The sequence below is a fragment of the Anoplolepis gracilipes genome, chromosome 13 (assembly GCF_047496725.1).
Source record: "Anoplolepis gracilipes chromosome 13, ASM4749672v1, whole genome shotgun sequence".
NCBI classification, from domain to species: Eukaryota; Metazoa; Arthropoda; class Insecta; order Hymenoptera; family Formicidae; genus Anoplolepis; species Anoplolepis gracilipes.
In genome coordinates, this window is record NC_132982.1 from 2,453,766 (window position 1) to 2,466,653 (window position 12,888).

The following is a 12,888-nucleotide window of genomic DNA, read 5'->3' on the forward strand; positions in this document are numbered from 1 at the left end:
ATATAAAAAAACAACGCAATAGCATTAACTTACAAACGGATACAGAATGCCTACCGGAAATATATAACGATGTCATTAAAAATCTACCAAAACTTTGAAAGTCATACACAGAAGTAGATAAATATCTCAAACTGTTGATGTTTTCTATCATTTATATGTCAACCGTAACTCCGACAGGACACTGTTTTTTGAAAACGAGCTAATTGTATTGACATCACTTCTGACGAGATTTCTCAAAAAATGTAAGTTGTTTTAACGTATAACAATTTGTACTATTATGACCGATGCACTTTTATGACGAATATAATGGACTCACGTACTACATCTTAACTCTTGACATTTAATGACTCATAACTTTCAAATGTAATTTGCAATTTTAACACAGAATACTCAACTTTATTCAATATGACTCATACTCTCATTTTAACATGATCTTTACTTAATGATTATTTTATAATTAACGTCTGACAATCTCTTCTTCTTATTTCCATTGTTTGAGAAAGATCGTTAAACTTAAAAAACACGTAATATACGTACATAATATACGTACATAAATTGATAAATAATTAATATATTTTCATAATTTATGTAATTAAAAATTATCCGATTTATATCGTGTTTGATGTCATTTTAATCGCAAAAATCTCATTAATCCATTATAATTATTTTTCGGCCGATAAAATGCGAAATGTTAAAATTTTATTTTCTATGCTAAGATAAAATACGATACGAAAGACCGGAGATAAAGGAAGGCTCGCGAGCGAGGCTTCGGAACTCTCTTTGATGTTGGCCGTCTCGCTTGCTCCTTACTCGTTCTCTCTCTCTCGCTTTCCTCGAGCTCCCGCATCGAAGGTCTTTAAAGAGCTCGCTTATCTATAAAATGTAAACATGCAATAAAATGAAAATTAAAAGTTTTATTTCGCATTTTATCGACTTGTAAATAATTTTAATGAATTAATGAGATTTTTACGATTAAAAGGACACCAAACATGACATAAATCGGATTATGTTTAATTAATATGTATGGTTAATCTAATTCAAAATTATCTCATTTATGTTGTGCTTATGTCTTATATGTATATCAGTGTCATTTTAAGCGCAAATGTCTTGCTAATCCAATAATTACTTTTAACAAAATATTAAATAAAAGTTATTTCATTTTATTTCCTATTATAAAATTTTATATATATCTATATCTATATATATATATATATATATATATATATATATTGTGTCAGTTTATTAGTACACATATACATCACTTAATAATAAAGTACGAAACATTATTGCGTATAATCTTGTTTTTCGTTTTGGTAATATTTATTGAAGTAATATACACATATATATTTTATTAAAATACTTTTTTATTGAAATTATTAGAACATTAAATTTTATGTGAAATAAAATATGCATTTTAATTCTATATATACGTATATATTACTTCATAATATATGCTAAAGTGGAAAAAGATCACGCAACTAATAATATCTAATAAAACATATTAATAAATCTATTATATGTTTCGTACTTTAGAGATCCACAGTTATGGATCTAGCACGGACACGAACCACAATTTGTGGATCTAGCACGGACTCGAACCAATCGGTCGTTTTATCGTGGCACTGGAAAGTGGATCAGCCACGTAGTTCCGAAAACTCAATTGTGGATCCAGTTAGCGCCACTGTACGGCGGGGAAAAAGCGTTCCCTAAAAAACGGGAGCATGACCCCTCTCATTCTTCTCTCTGATATAAGCAAAATCTAGGGAGTTAGCAGTCTAGTATTATATAGAAGTCTGTGCTTTTTAATCACAGACTTCTATATATAACTAGACCGCTAACTCCGGCAAAATACATAACCCCGAAAAGTATGTACAAAACTTATGAGTAAGAAATTAACCAATTACAATTGACTTTAGAGAAGAATAATGAATATGATTGGTTCATTTCTTACGACTTAAGGCTTATTACAGCTATTGTAGACTCGGCCTTATTCTTCTCGCATGTTTGCGACATACATTATACATTAAACGCATTTGCACAGTCTCATTGGCTGCGTTCAGCAGAGAAAAGAAATCAGTGAGCGCTTAGTGATTCTTTATTGTGATTGGTTCTTGCATTTAGATCTTTGTTGAATCTAAGTCAGAAACCAATCACAATAAAAAATCACTAAGCGCTCACTGATTTGCTTTCTCTGCTGAACGCAGCCAATGTTTTGTTGAAGCGTGATTAAGATTATTCAAGTTATAAAATTTCAGAATATATATATAAAATAAAGCATAAAAAAGAAAAATATAAAAATAGTTATATTTTAATTCGAGATATTAACACTCGAAATATTAAATAAAATTAACAATTATAATTTTTATTTAATTTTTTTTAATATCTTCATTAATATATGAGATTAAAATGCTGATATAAAGTATGTATAATTTATTTATTTTAAAACTCCTTTTATAAGTTTACAAAGTTTTATTTTGCCTGTTTTTTTAATCTGTATTTTATATTTTCAAAAAGATACTTATTCCATTCTTCGCAACAATAAAATATCAATTCTGGTTTTATATTAACGCGCCATATGTTTAACTAACATGCGCAATATACATTTCCGGACATTGTAGAGAGAGAAGTACTAAAAAGTATGTTCCTCTTTCTAGCCTCCCTCGGACGCTATTTTACTGCAGAAACTATAGCAATCGCTAATCCATATTTATAAGGTCTATGACTAAAACTATGCCATCATTAAAATCTGATAATAATAATATTATTGAAGAAAATTTGGACAGAGAGATATTAGAGAATGAGTTATATTTTATAAATGATGTAAGCGATGTACAGAGTGAGCATTTAGTAAATGAAAAATATACTTCTTCAACTTCAGGTTCATCTTTTAAAAGCAATTTAAAAGCATTGGCATTAAAACACAAAATTAGTCATTTAGCCTTTTCTGATCTTTTAAAATTATTAAAAACAAGTGACATTTTCTATTTCTCGTTCTATTTCTCTATCGCATCCACTTACGGGCAAACATAGGACTTGCCTCTTCTATATATAATATGTCTATGATAAAAAACAAACCTAGTGAGTTCCCTGAACGCAGCCTAATGCTGGATTCACACTGCGTCCGATATCCGACGTGTATTGTCCGATATCCAATGATAGAGCTTGTTTTTTAGGAATTTGAGCTAGAGATATTTTAGATAGCTCTGTTATTGGATATCGAATGTCGTATATCGTATCATCGGAGTGTGAATTCAACATTAGTGCTCAATGAACGCTTTCTACTGCGTTCGAAAACATCACTCGTATGCACACATATCTGCCCCTGTTCAATTTTCAATAAGTGACAAAGATAGAATAATACCATAGTATAACTAGTATCATAGTATAACTAGTAGGGGCATTCCGAGCTTTTTCGGGGTTTGCGTCGATCGGTTCTGCGTATCCGCCATGTTTTTGGGAGGAACCAATCAGACAATTATTGTATATGTGGTAGTGTGAAATCTGTGAGAGTGCATCACAGAGGTAACAATATTATATATTTGTGAATATAAAACTATAAATTATTTTTATTTCTTTTATTTTTTACATAATTTTGTAACTTTTTCTTAATTTTTTAAAATTTATAAAATTTGTATACATTCTTTCACGGTATAAATGTAACGCAGATTCTTTGAACGATTGATATGAATATTAGTCCAAAAACATGACGAAATACCACGTGATCAAAGACAAAAAGATCAAAGTGCCGACAAAAAGTGCCCCTACTAGTTATACTATGCTAGTAAGGAATCTGCGTTACATTTATGCCGTAAAAGAAAGGTATAAAAATTTTATAAATTTTTCAAAAATTAAGAAAAAGTTACAAATTTATGTAAAAAATAAAAGAAATAAAAATAATTTATAGTTTTATATTCACAAATATATTATAGTGTTACCTCTGTGATGCACTCTCACAGATTTCACACTACCACATAGACAACAATTGTCTGATTGGTTTCTCCCAAAAACATGGCGGATGCGCAGAACGGATCGACGCAAATTCCAAAAAAGCTCGGAGTGCCCATACTAGTTATACTATGATAATACTTTGAATGAGCGAGCGTAGTTCTCGAACGCACCCTACTACTAAATGCACTCTATATATATATATATATATATATATATATAGATATAGATATATATATATATAGATATAGATATACATATCATACATAAAAGATCCGTCTGTACTCTGGAACACTCTGGAACTTGGAACTCTGGATCCCACTGGATCCATGATCCGTCGTCCGTATATTATTTCACGAGTTGGTGTGGCCGAAAAGAAAACGGAGAAATCGTGCATATATTTCTAAAAGTCTCGAAATTACTTGGGTATGTGTGTCCGAATCAAATGATATCATTCGTAAAAATGTTAGGAAAGTTATTGTTTTTTTTTTTTTTTTTTTTGCGAGTCGAAATCACACATCAATCCTAACCTCTGTGTAAGACACGCGCCTCAGATCATTATCGTACAATTTTACGCGCACGCGGATCCTGGCGGCTTGACAGCCGGCCGGTTTGACAGCTCAATTTTTGTCGCGCGATTTTACCTACCTACCTCGAACGTACATCTTACTTTCTCGCTTTCGGAGTCTCTTCGATCATTTTTCTATCCACATCCATGGGCTTTTTGTTTACTGTCGTCGCTACTTTGAGGTTAGATCATCGCGTATAATTCGTGCGTATAATGATTTATATCGATGACAAGAATCCTTTTTGTGCTTATTAGTAAAATGTTTCCCTTTGACATGACTTTAACATGCTTAAAAGTCATTATCAATAAAAATCCATGTTTTTTTTTTAACAATTTGCTCTCATATTTTAACCGAAATGTAATTGCGTGTTGCTTTTGTTGAAATTTACATATTGAAATTTTAATTAAAATTTTAATTAAAATACTTTTTTTGTTAGTAGAAATTTTTATTGTTTTCTTCTTCGAGAAATGCGTTTATTATGCAACAATTGATTTACACACATCCACATACACATGATTTTTGTTATGAGATATAGATTTTTCCATTGGATTGATTATGTTTTCACCAGATTTTTATATATTTATGTATCTATTGAAGCTTTATTTATGCATTAATTTATATATTAATATAGTGTTTATATATGTTAATTTTATATATTATAAAATTTTTAATACAAAAAGTTTGTTATATGAGATTATTGCAACAAAACTCTTTAAAATAGAATTTAAAATACTTATTGTTATTTACAGATAAATAATGGCAAATGCAGAATCACTTGCAGAAGTAACTGACGTTGTACAAATTCTTCGACAATGGGAAGAAGAGCATAATTCACCAATGTACGACCCTATTCCAGTTCTTCAGAGATTAGCAGATATAATAGAACTTGAAACAGAGAATTATATGAAAATGGATCCAGATCCGTTTGATGAAAGGCATCCTTCACGCACTGATCCAGAGTGTAATTTTGGGCATATATTAAAAGTTTTATTCAGGAAGGATAACTTTATGACAAAGGTATTGCTCTTTTATATACACAAACCAACATTTATAGAGTATTTTCAAAATAGTTTGTTGAAATATTTTGTCGAGTCTTGTATAATTTATCTGATTTTTTAATCTGAATAAAATCTATAACGTAAAATAAAAAAATATACAATACATTTTTATACGAACAATTTTTTATATAATATAAACAATCCTATTAATTATATAATTTGGACACGAAATTTGTAATTAGTAATATTTTTATTATCCCCACCACAAGCACTTTAAAATTTTAATACTTTTTTATTATATGATTGTTTTAATAACATATTTATTTACAGTTAATAAATGACTATTTGAGGGACACATACTGGTCTCGTGCAGGAATAACTGGAAGAGATGTCAGAAAATTAAATATCGCTGCCTGCCGTTTGATGCTAGACATACTTCCAGGATTAGAAACATCAGCGGTATTTCAACCAGACATGGAGGGCCTTATACACAGATTATTCTCTTGGTCAGAGAAAAGTGTCGAACCATTACAGAGCTACTCGACCGGTCTTTTGGCGGCTGCCATGGAAGTGCAAGACATTGCTACAGGATTTAGGGATCAAAACGCCAAGATGGTACCGTTAATGTTGCAACGGTTGCACAAGTTGCAGCAGAAAGCGCACGAGGATCGTCAGCAGAAAGCGCACGAGGATCGTCAGAAGAATGCCAGACCGTTCGCTCATTTCGGACAGGATAGGAACTGTATTGTCGATCTCGAGGACAAAGCCATCCCTGGGAAACACAAAGCCCGAGAGAAATGGAGGAGAAACGGAATTGTAAGGAAGCAGGAGCCTTCCTCCGACGAGGACGACTCCACGCACAATTCCGATGATATGCCAGCCGCGAAGAAGAAGAGAAGCAACTCCGGTTGCGAGACGCCTGTGAAAAATAGCGATTTGTATCCCGAGATCATGTCCCCGCCTCTGTCCGTTCCAAAAACCGCGAACAATTCTGTTAACTCGGCGGTGACGCCATCCAAGCAGAGCGGCTTACAATTCTCTTCGAGGATCGCGAACGTACCGGCATCCGCCAGATGCAATCTGCAAAAAATGTCCAATCTGTGTCAGAACTCCAGCACGTTGCTGGAGGGAAACTCGAATTCGTCCTGGGCCGAGATGGAATCGTACGTGATCGGTAACGTACAGATGTATCCGCCTACTCTGGCGACCCGACAGATGTTGATCCTACGCTACTTGACACCCATGGGGGAGTATCAGGAATTCCTCGGTCACGTGTTCGAGCATAGCGCTCTGGACTTGATATTGAAATATATCAACGTGCGAGAGACCAAAGACAGCAGGCTCGCTTTCGAGGCCCTCAAATATCTCGCGTCCCTGCTGTGTCATAAGAAGTTCTCGATTGAGTTTCTCAACGTCGGCGGTTTACAACGGCTGTTAGACGTGCCGAGACCGAGCGTCGCAGCAACAGGTGTGTCTATATGTCTGTATTATCTCGCGTACTGCGAAGACGCTATGGAACGAGTGTGTCTATTGCCAAAACACATAATATCCGATCTTGTAACTTATGCCTTGTGGTTACTGGAACGCAGTCACGACTCCGGACGATGTCATGCGACTATGTTCTTTGGTTTTTCTTTTCCATTCAAAGTCATTTTGGAAGAGTTTGATGCACAGGATGGCTTGAGAAAATTATTTAATGTGGTAAGAAAAATATTACATATTATTAACTAGTGTTTATAATTACTGTAAAATGAACTCTGCATTATTTTCTTTTTTATTTAAAAGAGAACTGTCAAATTTTATTCCAAAAGAGATAAAATATATAAATATAGACTTGAAAATTATTTTTTCTGTTGTATTATGACAAAAACGAAAATATATTTTTATTTTACAGATATCTACATTACCGATTTTAAACATTGAAGAAGAATCAACTATAAATGATGATGAAGAATGTGCATCGAGGCAGATTGTACGACATGTGGCTGTTGCTTTGAAAAGATACATGGAAGCACATTTACATATGAAAGCCGAACAATTACAACGGGCAGAAAATGTTAGAGCTGAACGTGATACATGGCAGCCTTCGTTACCACCTTATAAGGTAAAATATTTTATGTAATTATGCATTTAATTTTAATTGCAATAATTTATCAATATCTCTCATATATATTTGCTTTTTAATTCTTGACAGTTTTGAACACCTTGTATAAAAATCTGTGTATTAAGTACACATATGAGTAATAATATTCATATAATATATTGCGTCAAATTTTTCTATATCAATCTATGTTTGAAACTCGATTAGTAAATTATTATTTCATAACTTTTTAATAAACAATAAATGCTAAAATAACTAAAACTTTTTTTAGAAGCCATTTGTAAATATTTTACATTAAATTAAACATTTACCATTCTTGAAATGTCTATTCTAGGCATGTAAACTTAGCAGCGAAGAAGTTCAGGCAAAAGTGGAGCTCCTTCAAGAATTAATGTCAGTCAGAGCAGTGTGGCCACCGGTGGAAGAACTTCATCGTTTGGGTGGTATCACATTGCTCTTACAAATCATAGCTTTTGCTCGTGAATGGAATTACAGCGGACGGTAAGATATATATACAACACATGTACATTAAGAAAAAAAATGTCAAATTATTTTTATAATTTATAGAATCTCTTTTACGTTGTAATCAGCGTGCGTAATTATAATTAAAATTTCTAAATAATTGATATTTTTAGAGTACATGCCACTTCCAGTGCGGAGACAGTTCGTTCATGTTTGGACGTAATTGCAATTTGTTCCGTTGTACCTAAAGTTATGTTGCTGCTGTGCGAAAGAGTCGATATGCCAGACATGTCAATGACAATGGCGATTAATCTTTTGCTAGCTGCGGCTGAATGTGAAATTATTGCGGATGCTGATGTACAAAGAGCAGCGCTTAGAGCCGTAATTAATTGTGTGTGTGCTCCCATAAACAGAGTACGTTTTTTCCCTCAACATTTTTATTTTTTTATATTTTTATACTAATAAAACGCTAACATTTAATAACTATTTCAAGGTCGGAGGAAATGTGGCCAGATATTCCATAACTGGGTCTGCTAAGAAAAAAGCGAACATGCACAACAGTGAGGAATTAATACAGAAAGTATGGGAGAGTGTTAGGTCAAACAATGGAATAATGGTATGTTTGTGCGACTGAATATGTTTTATAAATTATTTTAATCGCGTAATTTACGTAAAAATGATTTAAATTAAAATTAAAAAAGAATAAAATTTTTATGATATAGGTATTATTGCAATTAATGATGGTGAAAACACCCATCACCGATGCCGATAGTATACGTGCGTTAGCGTGTCGTGCGTTAGCTGGATTAGCACGTAGCGAGAAAGTTAGGCAGATTATTAGCAAGCTACCAATGTTCACAAATGGACAAATTCAGTCGCTTATGAAAGATCCTATTTTGCAAGAGAAACGACAGGAACATGTCACTTTTCAGAAATATGCTCTCGAGTTAATGGAAAGAGTTTCTGGTAAAGCAAAACCAACAGGTGCAGAATATGAAATTTCCTTAGTTAGTTTACATAGGGTAAGCTATGTTTCATTTACATATACATATAAGATATTTCAAAGTAGTACATTTTTTATCTTTTAAATGAATTCTATAGACAATTTGAACAAGAAAAAAATGGAAGGATATTTTTCTTATAATTTTGAATATATTTCTAAACGAAGAAAATGTATTATTTTTACAGGCGAATGTTGTAGCACAAACAAGAATACAATATAATGAACAACAACTTAATCAATTAATATATCAGCATCTCATTTCAAAAGGTTTGATTGAAACGGCTAACACATTACATAGAGAAGCAAATTTGGAATCGTCAGCAATTATGAGATCTGCGATAACATATCAACCATTTACATACCGAAATCCTACAAATGTAACTGTGAGTAGTTTAAAGTTTTGAAATTAATAAGATTTGTTTTCACAATATGAAATGCATAATAAATATGCATTACACTTTTTTTTATAATTATAAGATAATTCGAATTTTATTTTTTATATAAAATACATAATATATTACACGAATATATTAAAATATATATGTATTTTTTTTATTATGTCATTGTTATATTTATTTTTTTATGTCTTAGCCAAGAAATAGCTTTTCTCCTGGTGCTCCTGTTAACTTGTACAATACAAGCAGATGTACACAAAGAGAACCCAGAAGTAATGCTACTCCCACATCATCATCTCGATTTATATCCCATACAGGTACATGCACTGGTTCACCATCTGTGAATAATAACATTCGATTAAAACTTACAGACTGCCTAAATCAAAATGTTATTTCGAACAATGTGAATCAACCAATTAAACTACAAATTAATCAGAAGTAAGTTATACTTTTTTTCAATATATATATTTTTTTATATTAGCTGTTTTTTTAATTTTTCTAATATTATCTATTGTAGGAAATCAATATCGTCCGATAGACAACTTCTAGTCATCCCAACTAGTTATCAATCTATGACTCAACCAATTAGTTGTAGATCTTTACAAAAACAGATATCCAGAGATCCTGGAGGCGGTGGAGGGCCTGGTGTAGCTACTTCCAATGTATCTGTTACTCTTGATTCTATTATTACGGAATATTTAACTAATCAACATGCTCTTTGTAAAAATCCTATGGTAACATGTCCACAATTTAATCTTTTTGAGTAAGTAGTAAAATATATTCAAATATATCAATTTATATATATAAGAAAAGTTGCATATTTATAATTAATTTATAAAATGTGATTATTTTGATTGTTAAGATTATAAATAAAATAATTAATGTATATTATTGTAGGCCACATAAGTGCCCAGACCCGTGTACAAAAAATTCTTCACCTACGAATATAACAATGAGATTAATGAGGCGACCATTTGGAAATGATAGTAAAACATTAGATAGAAGATGCATTTACAGCCGCTTCTGTCCTGTAAAAACTTTTCGGCCTACTGACGTAGGAGGAATATTCACTTGTTGCACTTTCTCGGTAAATTTGAACTTGTTATTCTAAACCAGATCTAAAAATCAGATTCTGCTACTTTATGTACATCTTTTTTTAATTGTACCTTTGAATGCACAGCCTTGTACAAAATATCTCATTTTGGGCACCCATGCTGGAGACATCAAAATGTTCAATATTCATACAGGCATGGAGGAGGCAACTTATCAATGTCACGAGTCATATGTATATCATATAGAATGTAATAAACGTGGTAATCTTTTGTTGACATCAACCGCTTGGAGAAGTCCTATGTCGGCGCTCTGGGACATAGGGGCGTTTTTCGAAATGAAACTACCTTTAGAAAACGAAGACTATGTTGAATTCGGAAAGTTACAAGACAGAATAATTGGCACGCAAGGAGAAAGCGCGACGGTAACTTTAATTGCATATTAATTGCATTTTATATCAAATTTAACAGTTGTATTATATTTTGAAAAAAAAATCCTTATAAGATTTTATGCATTTTACGTATCTTTCTTTCTGTTATAGATATATGATATAGGAACTGGAAAATTATTAACAACTTTGACACCATCAATTTCAAATCAATACACTAAGAATCGTGCAACTTTTAGTATGAATGATGAATTGGTTCTTAGTGATGGCATATTGTGGGATGTTAATTCGGGCAAGGAAATCCATAAATTTGATAAATTGAATCAAACATTAAACGGAGTTTTTCATCCGAATGGAAACGAAGTTGTGTCTAATACCGAAGTATGGGATTTGAGAACGTTTCACTTACTTAAGACAATTTCTACTCTTGATGAGATGGAAGTTATTTTCTCGCCAGTCAACAATATTATATACGCAGTTGCATTAGATACGCAAGAGGCTGAGAATGATTCTCATTATGTGACTTCTTTTAAAACTCTAGATGCTTTAGATTATAGTAATATTGGTAAGAGAAAGAGAAAAATCTCTTTACATTATTACAATTTATAAATAGTAAAATTTTATATTTTATTCTATAAATAATTTATTCTCTCTATAAATACAATTTACAGCAACTTGCGATGTAAAGAGAGGAATTTATGGCCTTGCGTGCAACAAATTTAATGACCAGATTGCCATAGTGGAGAATATAGGAGAGTTCTCGAGTATACAGGAATCATGTGTTAGATTATATGATGTTGGAAGACAAAGAGACGATGAGGATGAAGCTGATGAGGATGATGAAGAGGAGGATCTTGATGCCAGTGATGATGATGGTTCCAATTCTGCATCTGATGATAATAATGCAGACGGTAAAAATTGATATTTTATTATTTGCTAAAATTAATGGTGTTTTATAAGCATTATATTATTATCGAATTTTTAAATTAAACTATATGTATATATATAAGGTGGAAGGGATATACTTAAAGTGTTACAAGCTGTGATCTCTGAAATCATATATTATAGTAAAAATACTTTAGAGGTATTATTAGAATAAAAATTATTTTATTTAAAGGTAGGGAAAAAGATAGGGATATTAGTTTGACTTTGCATGAAAATACCAAATGTAAGAGTCAATTTAATTTTTTTTTTATTTTATTTTAATTTATAAGATGACTTTAATTTTTTATATAAATTAGTTCTTTGTACTGTTCGGCGTAAAAAGCGTTATAAGATGGGATATAGTTTATAAGATATTTTAGACTTAGACTTTAATTTGCATTTTATAATTTTACATAAACTATGAAATACCTTTTAAATATTCATTTTTAATTATTTTATCTCACTACTTTCATGCACAAAATAATGAGAGGAATCGATTTGTGGTAAAATACTTAGGATGGTTTCACTTAAGAAAAATAAGTTGATTTGACCTTCACATGACTTTGAAAAATGACTGATTAAAATTCAGGATTATCAACTTTTTTTCTTCTTCAAAACTATAAATTTTGTCTGAAATATTTTTTGGAACGACGTTAAATTATGGAGAAAACACTTTAAATGCCTCTTTCCACCATGTATATGTAACATTTAAACTGGAGACTAGAATTTATTTACATATTTTAATAAAGCAGATGGTGATAATGCAGATGCTGGTGCAGAAGACAACGGTAATGATAATGATCAGAATGACAGGGAAAATAACGATGGCGACGATGAAGATGATGGAGATGGAGACGATTCTGGCGATGATAGTGCGGATTACGATCCTAGTGTCGACATTCATGACCTCTCCGATGATTTTTCTTTATCTGACATGGACGATTTGGAGATATTTTTTTCGTGAATAATCATTGATAATCCCCTGTGTAACACACACACACTTACACACACATACACAACATACATGCGCGCGTGCACACAATACATATATAA

The 12,888-nt window shown here is 31.9% G+C and overlaps 1 protein-coding gene across 4 annotated transcripts; it reads left to right on the plus strand.

The window, feature by feature from the left end:
• The first annotated feature begins 4,161 nt into the window (after positions 1-4,161).
• On the plus strand, positions 4,162-12,804 carry Mahj (LisH and WD40 domain-containing protein mahjong). 4 transcript variants are annotated; one of them, XM_072904156.1, is made up of 16 exons: positions 4,162-4,371; positions 5,264-5,531; positions 5,843-7,213; positions 7,407-7,616; positions 7,948-8,114; positions 8,249-8,489; positions 8,569-8,691; positions 8,798-9,097; positions 9,264-9,461; positions 9,670-9,911; positions 9,991-10,236; positions 10,371-10,560; positions 10,654-10,947; positions 11,065-11,476; positions 11,583-11,822; positions 12,585-12,804. In XM_072904156.1, the coding sequence occupies exons 2-16, from the start codon at positions 5,271-5,273 to the stop codon at positions 12,797-12,799; spliced, it is 4,710 nt and encodes a 1,569-aa protein (XP_072760257.1). In that variant the 5' UTR covers positions 4,162-4,371; positions 5,264-5,270; the 3' UTR covers positions 12,800-12,804. The 4 variants fall into 4 exon arrangements, with proteins under 4 accessions (XP_072760257.1, XP_072760260.1, XP_072760259.1 ...); XM_072904159.1 differs by having other exon boundaries at positions 4,163-4,371; positions 12,603-12,804; XM_072904158.1 differs by having other exon boundaries at positions 4,165-4,371; positions 12,588-12,804.
• Positions 12,805-12,888: the final 84 nt, after the last annotated feature.

Excerpts from the sequence above, each read along its gene's own strand:
- Mahj (XM_072904156.1), top strand. The coding sequence starts at position 5,271 with ATGGCAAATGCAGAATCACTTGCAGAAGTAACTGACGTTGTACAAATT. Across the intron at positions 8,115-8,248 it reads GAATGGAATTACAGCGGACG|AGTACATGCCACTTCCAGTG; the intron begins GTAAGATATATA and ends TGATATTTTTAG. Across the intron at positions 10,237-10,370 it reads CCACAATTTAATCTTTTTGA|GCCACATAAGTGCCCAGACC; the intron begins GTAAGTAGTAAA and ends ATATTATTGTAG.